The sequence below is a fragment of the Helobdella robusta genome, assembly GCF_000326865.2.
Source record: "Helobdella robusta unplaced genomic scaffold HELROscaffold_30, whole genome shotgun sequence".
In the NCBI taxonomy this organism is placed as follows: domain Eukaryota; kingdom Metazoa; phylum Annelida; class Clitellata; order Rhynchobdellida; family Glossiphoniidae; genus Helobdella; species Helobdella robusta.
The window spans coordinates 585,320-598,365 of NW_008704502.1; the positions used below are offsets into that span (position 1 = coordinate 585,320).

The following is a 13,046-nucleotide window of genomic DNA, read 5'->3' on the forward strand; positions in this document are numbered from 1 at the left end:
CATACATGTACAGTAGGACACATGTATTGTACATGAAACAAAGATTATAACGAGAGGCTAGTGTAAAAAATTTCACAATACTGCGAAATTAAAATAAAACAAGTTACTATGTAGTACTAGCAGTAGTGGGAGCAGTAATTTAGCAACAATTGTGGTAGTAGCAACAAGAGAATTGCATTACCAACAATAATAGTAGTAATAGTAAGTAAGGAAAGGATTTAGTAGTAATAGTAGTAGCAACATTAGCAGCATCATTAGTAGTAGTCGTCGTCGTCGTAGTAGTAGCAGCAACAGCAGTAATAGTAACGTCAACAGCGTTTATGTTGAGTAATAATTACAAAATATTTTGAATATTGCCACTAAAAAATAAATAAACAATTAATCGTTGTAGTAAAAACGAATCTTCGTATTGTATAAAAATATCATTAATTAATTAGCGTATACAAAGTACGTACAGACACACACATACATGGAAAACAAGTTCCGTGCAAGAAGTATAACGAATGTACCCGCCATAAGAGGCATACACAAAATACAAATACCGTACAAAAATACCATAAATACACTAGACAAATATACAAATACTCACACATACGCACACACACACACACACACAAACATACATACACACGCACAAAAACACGGTTTTACTTTATTGTAAATTTGAAATCCTGAGATGAACCAAAAAAGACAACAACAACATCAATAAAAATAACAACAACACCATCAAAAACATCGTTATCATCATCAACAACAACATCATCATCAATATTTTAAATAAAACAGACGCCAAACATTTTACATGAAACAAAAATCATATAAATAGAAGTATCCTATCTACGAACAAAATAATTATAACAATATAACTATAAACCATAATAAAAAATAATAATAATAACGACAACGATAATAATAATAAATGTAATAACAAAAATATGAGTTAAATATTATATAATATAATAATAATGGTTAACATCAAATAATAGAGAAAAGAATGAAAAAGAGATTTGAGAATGCAAACGAATGAACGGAAGTTAATAAATTAATCAATGAACCAAAGAATAAATAAACGAACGAACAAATGTATGAACGAACAAATGTATGAACCGATGAATGAATGAATGAATGAATGAATGAATGGAGAAGTAAATGAACGAAGGAATAGACAAAGAAATAAATATAAGAATGAACGAATTAACCGCAAAATGAATGAATGTATGAAATAGCAACAAAAGACAAACAAAATATATGAATGAAAGGAAGAACAAACGAACGAACAAATGAATGAATGAACAACAAAAAAGGTAGAACCATAAAAACCGTCTGCAGCGAGTTAAATTAATTAAAAATCAATACAACAACAACCAACAACCAACAACAATAATGACAACAACAAATACATTACATATATTCTAATATATATGTACATACTATATATATATATATATATATATATATATATATATAAAATTATTGATGAAAATCACTGCATGTTCGGCGTTAGTTAGTTGAAGCCGTGATTTTCATCAATAATTGCATTTCTGAAAGTCATAATCAAATATATATATATATATATATATATACATAACTAAATAAATATATATATATTGTTCATTAGTTAGATAGATGAATAATGCCTCAACTTGATCAAATGAAACACACACACACGCACACACACATATCAAGGGAAACGAAAATAATAATAGCAACATCAACAATAATAACATATTAATTTTTATTATTCTTATTATTATTGATGACGAAACAGAAGGATTCAAGTTTATTCGCTAAAAATTTATGAATTACTCAGAACCGGCCATCCATTTATAATCGAATATAGGTAATCATAAGCACAGTAACTATTATGAATACAATTGCCGTGAAATAAATGAATGAATAAAAAAATGAATGAATCAGTGAGTGAATGAATGAGTGATGGTACAACAAATGAATGAATAACAAAATGATCTTCCCCAAAATAAATGACTAAAAGACAGTGAAAAATCATATCAAATCGCGAAAAATCAAACAATCAACAAATCATCCAAACGTTGAAAGAATACGAGAATACAAACAATTCAACAAAAACTAACCCAAAGATACACACAAACACAGACGCACGCTAGCTCACGTACAAACGCCACTCCATGAACACAGAAACGTACATATACCCTAACATACATACATACATACATAAACACATACAAACACAACCATACTTATACAGATACAGGCAGACAGACAGACACCGGATAATTTATTAATGCCAAGTTTTTCAAACAAAACTAGAAAAACAGAGAAAAAAAAGACGGATTAAGGAAACAAAACGCGACAGACATCCGCAGCACTTGCTCATAAATACAATAACAACAGCGTCAACATTTAAAATGAATTATAGTCAACAACAACAACAAATTAAATCTTACTTATTTCACGCATCACATCATTTACCGGACCTACATACAAACACAAATTACATGCGAACACGCACACACACACATATACGCACAAACTTGTATATATATATATATATATAATTAAAATATATATTTATGAATGTATAAATAAATAAATATATATATATGTATAAACACAGAACATATATATCTATCTTTATATACAAACATGTAAGGAAATGGTTATAACTTAAACACCATCATTACCTCACATTCTATTAACTTCCAGAAATAATTCATATCTGATTCACTATCAATTTCATTCTTTTTTCCTCTCTTTCTCTCTCTCTCTCATAATTCATCATAAATTAAGAAACGTGAAAAAGAGAAAAATCAAATCATTCAAATGGCCTTTGTCTATAAATAGAATTCGTAATAATAGTTCATAATAATTCAGGATAACACTAATGATTCATACTAAGAACTACAATTGTACACTCACTATCGTAACAATAATTACACTAATAATAATTATATTATTAATAAAACACTAATAACATAAGAATTATTAGCTTCAAGGTGACAGTAGCACAAGCAAACAAGGAGACATTACTCAACTAGTTAGTAGTAACTCTACAACGATACTACTACTACTACATTTGTAAATAACAATAGTAAACCGTTACTAGCGATACTGCCGCTGCTACCCTTTCTACTAATACGTTTGGTAAAAGCACGGAATTTTCTGGTCTGTTCATCTGGAACTAAACCAAATCTAGCCTCAAAAAGTAAAAAAAATAAACATCAATGATTTGACGGATTCTCAGAACATTTTTTTGTCCTGAACAATTTAAATATTTCATATTTAAAAAAATTTTTCTCACTTTATTCTTTTAATTTGTTGGTTAATCCTTAATTCCAAATCAAAGATGCATATTATAGTAACAATATCATATAGCTAGATAGATATAGTTAGATAGATATAGACAGATATAGCTAGATATAGATAGACATAGCTAGATATAGATAGGAAAACAGACAGATAGATAGATAGATAGATAGATAGATAGATAGATAGATAGATAGATAGATAGATAGATAGATAGATAGATAGATAGATAGATAGATAGATAGAGAGAGATTGCATAACGCATAACATAAAACAATAAAAAACCCAAACACAAAAACAATATGAGATGTATGTAGAATGCAATTTCCATTCATTACCCCTTTACTTAAAATCTTTATTCTTTTACATTTCTAACTTTACGTACAGATAAGCGTTGAAAATTAAACTGTCTAATTTGTTTTCTATGATCTTACATTCCCTAAAAGAAAGAGTAAGTGAGACAGACTAAGAGAGAAAAAGAGAGAGAGATAGAGACAAAGTGAGTTATGTAGAAAAAGTAGAAGGAAAAAAGAAAAGTAGAAGGTAAAAAGAAAAAACAAGTTATAAAAAAAGAGAGATATAGAAAAAAAACAGAGAAAGAGAGAGAGATTACTTGTCCTCTTTATCAAAAACAGGAACCACTTGGTCCAACTTTGAGAGTGAGTGATCATTTAGAGAGGAAAGTGATTTCTCAGGCCGAACAGACAAGCTATCTACATGTGAGAAGATAGGTACGTTGGTGGAATTTGTGACATCATCATTAGGAATTTGTTGACCATAATTAATATTATTATAATTACTATTCGTACTATTATTTGCAGCATAATTCATGTTAATATTATTGTAATTGTTATGGTTGTTGTTGTTTACATGACTTTCTGAGTTGATACCAAAGAAACTATTGATTGCACCACTATTAATATTATTATTGGATAGGTTATAAGGAGATTGGTTGCTAGCAGTATTGTATGCACTAAACATGTTGTCAGCATTATAAACAGTGTTATTAGAAGCTTCACTGAATGCGGACCTACGTGTTTTAGACCACCTTTCAAACTTCTGGAAATTTCTACCCTGAAACCAGGGATGTGCAAATATCTCATCGATGCCCATCCTCTCAGAAGAATCAACCCTTAATAAATTCCTTAGAAGACATTTGCTTTTGCTTGTGGCTCCCACCGGAGCAGGATACACCCCCTGTCTGATTTTCTTAAACAAAGCCCCGACGTCTGAATCATGAAAAGGGTACTTCCCTGCCAAGAAGGTGTAGAAAATAACTCCTAAACTCCAGACGTCGGCCAGTTTTCCGGAATATCCTCCAACCGAGAAGAGGATTTCAGGACTGACATACGCTGGGCAGCCATGTCTGTCTGTGAGGAGGTCATTGTTCTGATCAGCTAGTATGCAGGAATCTTCAAGGTTGTCAAGAAGGAGGTGAGTGCTTGGGAAATAAAAAAAGAAATACATTTTAAATCAAGACATGCAACTTGAATAACAGAACATTTTCAAAAAGTGTACTGAATGAAAAAAACCACTCCTCACCAATTACTATCTTGGAAGACAAATTTTCTTAACTTGAGGTCCCTTAGTACAACACCATTGTCATGGCAGTGTTTAACAGCTGAAACAATTTGAGTGAACAGCCAGCATACTTCATCCTCTTTTAACTTGGATCTCCTTCTAATGTAGCTATGTAGGTCCTCTGAAGATTTCTTAAAGAAGATGTAACTTAAGCTTTCGGTTTGTATAATTTCATGGATGTTGTTGATGTTCTCATGGTTACCTACTACCCAATAGGGCTCTAAAAACTTCCTATAATTTGATATTGGGGTGATCTGTGGGTATGTTTGTTATGGTTCAGTTTAATTTCCATCAAAACATTAAAAACAAGCAACAAAAAAGGGATTAAGTGTTGATTAAAAAAAATAGAAAAATTGATACGATAGAATTAATTAAGAACCAATAATTTATTTATGTTGGTAAAATGTGACAAATACCTTGCAGATGAATTCACAGCCTGTTTCAAATTCTAAAGCCTGACACTGAAATGACGCTGATGAACCTAATAAAACAGCACTATCTGGTTTCTCAGATAATATATATTTTCCTACTTTGTTGATGATGACAGAAGATACCTTTTGGCTGCTTTCCAAGAATAAGGGATTGTTTGATGATTTGATGTCTGGAGTGAGGGCTCCTCCATTGTTTACAATTAAATTATTACTGTTAAATGATTTATTGACGACGCCACGATGGTTTAGAACGGTTTTGCTATTGGAATTAATATTATTTTCGCCTAGATTAGGCTCAGATGATGACGATTCATTGGCTGGAGAGAACATTTAATTCAATTTAATTTAGAATTTTCAAAAATCGTAGCTAAATCAATGACTTGTATTTCGTTTCCGTTGTTAAAACTCTCATCAGAAGGATCAAATCCTAAATTCACGCACGTGCCTCAAACGTAAATTATGAACATGATGGGGACATTTTGAGATTTTCACTTTTGAGATGATATAAAATTGGCTGGCATAGGTTGAATTTAGATGAATTACTTTCCGAATAGATTGGGGGAAGAACATCAAGAAGTCGTGCCGTCAAGTTATCAAACGACCAGACGAAACTGCGCACCTTTAAGCACTGCGCACTTTTAAGCAAGTGCGCACTTTAATTTTAAATACGCAAACAAGTAGATTTACTAATGAATAAAGTTAATTTTCATCAAATGCCTAAATAGAAATTCCTACAAAAAAAATCTAATCAATTTTTAGGATTAAATGATTAATTTAAGATATTTAACTTCCTCTAAAAACAAATTTTGATTCCTAACTAACACCACCGCCCCGACGAACGGATAGCTAGCACCGATCAACGCCTTCCATTGTTACTATACACAAGATGGCGTTGGGAACAAATTTGATACCAATTAGTAATTTCGTCAATCTTCAGCATTTTATGAATTTATTGATTGCTTATCTGGTGATTTTAAGCAATTTTTATTTGAGTAAAATAACGCGTCTGAATGTTTGAGAAAACTTCTGACGTTTTAGATGCAAATTAACAAAATGCTATTAATAAATTAACGAGAAAAGTGGACAATTTTTATAAAATTTTATAGCAAATGTTCACAATTGTTGAAATAATCTATATAATCGAGATTGAAGCATTTTATTGATTCACTTTTAAATATCGATTATTTTAATTTCTGCTGCGTTGTTTAGTCATTAAAATTGTGAAAGTGAACTTTTAAGCATTCACATTATTGCCCAATATCTGGACTGAATTTGAACTAATAGAAGAGAATAAGCCGTTTTAATTTTGTTCGTTTTTAAATCATTTTGTCCACATTTTGTATAAATTTTTTTTTTATTTTATAAATAAATATGTCTTATTTGAATGATGTCGCTATAGTGTTTCGTGGCCTAAAGAAATTAGGAACCACCATAACAGAACACCGGTTGAGGGAATGTTCTTGTTGGTGGAACAATTCAAGTTTGAAGCCGGTTTCTAAAAATATTTTAGAAAGGTTGGAGGTTGCAGCCAGTGACTGCTTCTCAAGAAAGACTTCTATTAAATCTAGCAGCACCATTTCCTCTAATCCCAATGATCATAAAACAACTCACACAGCGACACAATTCAACAGAACTGACAATAAAAAAACTTTTTTTAGCAACACTGACAGCAGCATCAGCAGTAGTAACACTAGCACTGCCAAGTTCGGAGACTCAACAATCCTTAAAAACATAACTAATAACAGTGATATAAACTCCAAAAGACATTTTAGTACTAAGACCAAAGATGAGAAGGCTAAAAGTATCCAAGCATCAGGAGGAGCAGGTCAAAAGATAAAGAGATCCAAACCCATTGCTGATAAATTTGATGCCCCAGATGTTAGAATTTGTTTTACTTTTCATTTCATTTTCTGATCTTTTATTCCAGTTCTGTTTTTTGGTTTCACTTTTATTATTTTTTCATTTCTCAATTTAATCTTGTCTTTTTCACTTTTGGCCAAGCTTTATTTGACAATTTTAAAAACTGTTTATAATTATCTTGTTTAACTCTCTCTATAGATAACTAAAAAATCCAAAGAGAGTAAAGTTCCTGGATCTCGTGTTGGCAGGATTGTCAGTTTTGGAAGTTTGTTGGCTTGGCTTGGGGCTGGCAATGGCATCACCTACACACACACCTACACACACACACATACACACACACACACACATACACACGCACACACATATTGACAAAATTCAAAATTACTATAGATTTGTATTTACTTGCCAATATTATAAAATATATATATTTTTGTTTTTTTATAAATGATTATTTTATTTGATAATTATTTGCGTTGTTGTTAGGCCTAGGTGCAGGTCTTGCTATTGGTACATTGTCTGAACTTGCTTTGAGAGGTCTAGGAATGAAGACAGGTGATTGGTCGGCTGATTATTTGGCTAATTAATTGATTGGTTGATTATTTTTTAGCTTGGTGATCAATTAATTAATTATTTAATTGGTCGATTGGCTGGTTTGGGGCTGATTAATTGGTTCTCTTCTTTCATTAATATTAATTAACTCTAGTTATTAATTTCCAATGGTTGTTTTTCATGACCAGGCAGACAGGGTGGGGCCATACTGGACAGCAATCCTTTACTGACGGAGGCCAATGCCGAAAGAATTGTCAACACTCTGTGTAGAGTTAGAGGGGCTGCACTAAAATTAGGACAAATGCTTAGTATACAAGGTAATAAGTAATTAAGTCAGTGGGTAATTTAGTGTGTAGATAAGTAGGGATGTGCTGATGTTACTTAATGCTGTTACTATGATGGCCATTTTTAGCTGCTTACTTTGTCTCACCCATGTGCTTTTTCATTTTTTAGCTTTTAATTTATTTTTTATTAGATTTTTCATTCAGTCATTCATTCTTTCATCCATACTTCATTCATTCATTCAACCATTCATTCATCCATTTTTTTCATTTGTTTCACCGCTTCAGACAACTCACTAATCAATCCATCATTGCAAAAGATATTCGAGAGGGTGAGGCAGAGTGCAGATTTTATGCCCATGTCTCAAATGGAGGTTATTCAACTGGCTGAAGGATTGTTTGATTGACTGAACGATGACTGATTGATTGGTTAATTAGTCAATAATTCAACCACTTCTGTATGCATCCAACCAATCAATCGACCGATAAACTAATAAATTAATCAACCAATTAGGGTGTGCTGATTAAAGAATTAGGACCGAAATGGCGGGAAAATTTTCTTGAGTTTGATACAGTACCGTTCGCTGCGGCGTCCATTGGTCAGGTGGCTGGCTGGCTGAGTGCTGCTGCTATCAATCATCAATCAATCAATCAGCCAACCAACCAATCAATCAATCAACAATTCATTCGACCAATCAACTGAAAGCTAACTGAAAACTGGCCAACCAGGTGCACAGGGGAGTGATCAAAGATGGCAGGCCAGTTGCGGTGAAGATCCAATACCCTGGTGTGGCGAACAGCATCAACAGTGATATCAATAATTTAATGTCACTTCTCAAGGTCTCACAAGTTCTTCCAGAAGGTTCTTGGTTCATTCGTTTGTTCATTCGTTCGTTCGTCTGTTCGTTTGTTTGTTTGCGGTCCGTTTGTTTGTTCGTTTTTTCACTAAATGTTTAATTTTATTTTGTTAGCTTGCTCATTTAATTCATCGTACTATTCATTCATTCGTTCGTTCGTTCATTCGCTCATCAATTATATCATTCATTAAGTCATTCACTCATCTGCCAAATCTTTCATTTGTTCATTCAATCACTCACCGTCAATCGCTCATTGAAACGAAGGGCTGTATGCAAATGTGGCACTGAAAGTCGCTCGCAAGGAACTCAGCTGGGAGTGTGATTACGTTAGAGAGGCTAGAGCTTCTGAGAAGTTTAGGTTGGCTGATCGTTTCGTCGGTCGGTCTGTCGGTCGGTCTATTGGTTGATTGATTGGTTGGTTGGTTGATCTGTTGATTGGTTTATCGATTGATTGGTCGGCTGGCTGGCTGGCTGGCTGTTGGTTGATTGTTGGTCAGTCGGTTGCTTAGTTGCTTGATTGCTCAAACTTCCAATCAATCAGCTAACCACCAATCATTTGAAACTAGGTCACTTCTAGAAGATGACCCAATTTTTTACGTGCCGGAAGTGATATGGGAGGTGACGACAAAGGAGGTACTGACCACTGAACTGGTCAGAGGCGTGTCCCTGGATGTCCTTGAGAATCAGAGGCAGGAGCTGAGAAACCAGGTTGCGATGATGATAATGATGATAATGATGATTGATGGTTGTATATTATTGTGATGTGATGGTGTTTTTTTTATTTCTCTTAAACGTCACTTGAAACACGCGCTGAAACTTGAAACTTCTTTCGCCTTCAAACCTGTTGGTCGCGACCATTACTCTTATTATTGTTATTAATATCATCGCATCATGACGTCATCGTGACGTCATCATGACGTCATCAGATCTGTGAGAAGTTGCTGGAACTCTGCCTGAACGAGGTCTTCATCTACAGGTTCATGCAGACGGATCCGAACTGGAGCAACTTTCTCTACGACGAACAAACCGGACGGGTCGGTAGTGATGATGATGATGTTGCTACGATGATGATGATGATGAGATGATTGTGATATCGATGATGATGTCAATGTTATCAAGTTTATCACTTTATCCGCATCATCCTATTTCGCAATTTTCAGTAATGTCACACTATCATTTAGACTGTATCATCCAATTACACAGCCACCAAAATACACAGCATTTACAATTACACAATCACCACAATGCACCACACCATCACCACTGGTTCAACAGATATCCTTGATAGACTTTGGAGCCAGTAGAGAATTTGACCTGAAATTCACCGACCCCTACATCCAACTGATCGAGTCAGCGTCTAGAGGCGATAGAGATGCCGTCCTAGAGATGAGTAGGAAGATGAAGTTTCTTACCGGGTTCGAAAGCAAGGTAGGTAGGTTAGTTGGTTAAAGGATGGATTGGTTGATTAGCTGGTTGATTGATTGAGAACCTTGCTGATTGGTTGGATGAAGGGTTGGTTGGCTGGCTGAGAGCTTAATTGATTGGCTGACCAATAAGCCGCTGGTTGGTTGATGGCTGACTGGCTGGCTTCAGTCAACTAACTAACAATCATCCAATGTATCTCGGACAATCAACCAATCAAATGAATGAGTCAATCAATCAACCAATCACCAACCAATCAATCAACTCAATCAATCGATGAACCAACCAATCAGGTAATGGAGAATGCCCACGTGGACGCAGTGATGATACTGGGGGAGGCATTCTCGAAGGATGACCCTTTTGATTTCGGGGCCCAGAGTACGGCCCGGAGAATTCATGAATTAATACCTGTCATGTTGAAACATCGGTCCGTTGTTTATTCATTCATTCATTCATTTATTCATTCATTCATTTATTCATTCATTCATTCATTCATCAATTGATTCATTCGTTTGTTCATTCATTCATTCATTCATTCATTTATCCATCCATTCATTCTTTCGTCTAGCCATTCTTTCTTTGATTTACTCATTCTTTCAATCATTCAAATGAACCAACTAATCACAGACTGACACCTCCGCCAGAGGAGACCTACAGTTTACACCGAAAGATGGCAGGTTGTTTCTTGCTGTGCAGTAAACTAAAGGCCAAAACCGTCTGTAGGAAGATGTTCCTAGACGTTTATAAGAAATATGCAGAGTTGCATGATTGATTGATTGATTCGTTCATTGATTGATTGATTGGTTAATTGGTTGATTGATTGAGTGGTTGATTGATTGATTGATTGGTTTAATGATTAATTGATTGAATGATTGATTGATTGATTGATTGAATGGTTGATTGATTGATTGATTGATTGATTGATTGATTGATTGATTGATTGATTGATTGGTTTAATGATTAATTGATTGAATGATTGATTGATTGATTGATTGAATGGTTGATTGATTGATTGATTGATTGATTGATTGATTGATTGATTGATTGATTGAATGGTTAATTGTTTGATTGATTGGTTGGTCGATTGACTATTGACGTGAAAGTTGACAACTTAATGAGTAACATTATGATGATTCATACTCATCGTAAATTGTGTTGTGTTGTCACTTAGGCGATTGTTCATATTTATAATGAAGAATTATTTTTTTTATAATTTAAATCTTCTCTTTTTTTATATAACCATTTATTCATTCATTTATCCATTCATCCATTCATTCATTCATTCATTCATTCATTCATTCATTCATTCATTCATTCATTCATTCATTCATTCATTCATTCATTCATTCATTCATTCATTCATCCATTCATTCACTCATTCACTCATTCATTCAATTATTGTTTTTCATTCATTCATTCATTCGTCCATTCATTCACTCATTCATTCAATCATTGTTTTTCATTCATTCATTTTTCATTCATTCTTTCATTCATCCATTCTTTCATTCATTCCTTTTGATACCTAACGGTCGGAGTCTGGTTTTAAGATAATTACGATGGTAATAACAATAATAATAAAATAACAATAATAAATAATAACAAAAATAATAAAATAATAATAATATTAATAAATAATAACAGTAATGATAGCAATGCGGCATAAGTACCGTAATTAAGGTTGTCCCTCTCCCTCCCCATATTATTACATCTAAGGTGTTTTTAGCAGATTATTATTATTATTCCTATGAAAATGTGTTTATTATTATTATTATTATTATTCTATAGTTATTTGTAAGGTTATTAATGTTGTTGTTGTTTTAAACAAAACACACACATCCACACACACACACGTACATGCCAATAAACACAACAGAAACATACATACACAAACATACAAACACACACACGTACACATACAAACACACACGTACACATACAAACACACACACGTGCACACACAAACATACACACGTACACACACAAACATACATACACACGTACAAAATAACGTCACCTTATCGATCGACAGTCATTAGTTCAGCCATCGTTTAAAGTTAATTCAATTTTCTTACAATGTAGGATTCAAGTGCAACCTCTCTCTCCTCTCTCTTTCTCTCCTCTCTCTCTTTCTCTCTCTCTCTCTTTCTCTCTCTCCTCTAACACACTCTCACACATAAGTACACATATGTTTCAACGTTTAAATGTTTGATGGAAGCAGTTTTCGTTGTTTTTATAAACATCAATTTTACCATCCTTTTTTTTCGACGTAGTGTTGACAGTTTGACGTGAAGCAAAGAACGCAGCTTCATGCATGCATTTATTAGCCACCGACGCCAGTTCTTCCGCGTTTTACGACGACCATTTCATCACAAACTACAACAGTTACATCAACAACTACAACATTAATGGTCAAGTCGTTAAATACATTAATAGCGATAACATTAACAGCCATACATACATACATACATGCATGCATACATACATACATACATACATACATCAAAAAATACAAAAATAACAACAACATTATCAACAACAACTTTTCCTACCGACTAAAAACAACATCATTAAATTTAAATGACCATTCTAAAAAATTGTTTATACAATTACCGCCAGCGTAAAAATCATTACTACAACTGCTGCCCCTGATGCTAGTACTGCTACTGCTACGACGACTACTACTACTACTAAGACTACTGCTACATCTACTACTGCAACTACTACTGCAACTACTACTAATTCTACAACAACAACAACTACTACTACTAGTGCAGCAGCTG

The 13,046-nt window shown here is 33.5% G+C and overlaps 2 protein-coding genes across 2 annotated transcripts; one reads left to right on the forward strand and one right to left on the reverse strand.

Moving 5' to 3' along the window:
- Window positions 1–4,362: 4,362 nt before the first annotated feature.
- Window positions 4,363–5,123, reverse strand: HELRODRAFT_142631 (hypothetical protein; the record flags this gene model as incomplete). The annotated part of the gene is made up of 2 exons (XM_009021960.1): window positions 4,363–4,726; window positions 4,828–5,123. Coding segments are annotated over 2 exons (660 nt in total), but the record flags the coding sequence as incomplete, so codon positions are not given.
- Window positions 5,124–6,524: 1,401 nt separating this feature from the next.
- Window positions 6,525–11,702, forward strand: HELRODRAFT_185687 (hypothetical protein). The gene is given in 14 exon segments (XM_009021961.1): window positions 6,525–7,175; window positions 7,356–7,422; window positions 7,641–7,709; window positions 7,895–8,023; window positions 8,276–8,361; window positions 8,502–8,591; window positions 8,717–8,849; window positions 9,109–9,202; window positions 9,411–9,552; window positions 9,771–9,878; window positions 10,120–10,272; window positions 10,560–10,693; window positions 10,894–11,302; window positions 11,322–11,702. 13 exon segments carry the CDS (start codon window positions 6,669–6,671, stop codon window positions 11,036–11,038), a joined length of 1,857 nt encoding a protein of 618 aa, XP_009020209.1. The 5' UTR covers window positions 6,525–6,668; the 3' UTR covers window positions 11,039–11,302; window positions 11,322–11,702.
- The last annotated feature ends 1,344 nt before the right edge of the window (window positions 11,703–13,046 follow it).

What these genes read in the sequence shown, in the direction of transcription:
- HELRODRAFT_185687 (XM_009021961.1), top strand. Translation starts at nt 6,669, where the DNA reads ATGTCTTATTTGAATGATGTCGCTATAGTGTTTCGTGGCCTAAAGAAA. An exon ending in TGCCCATGTCTCAAATGGAG is followed by an intron (nt 8,362 to 8,501) that starts GTTATTCAACTG and finishes TCAACCAATTAG; the next exon opens with GGTGTGCTGATTAAAGAATT. An exon ending in GGCAGGAGCTGAGAAACCAG is followed by an intron (nt 9,553 to 9,770) that starts GTTGCGATGATG and finishes TGACGTCATCAG; the next exon opens with ATCTGTGAGAAGTTGCTGGA.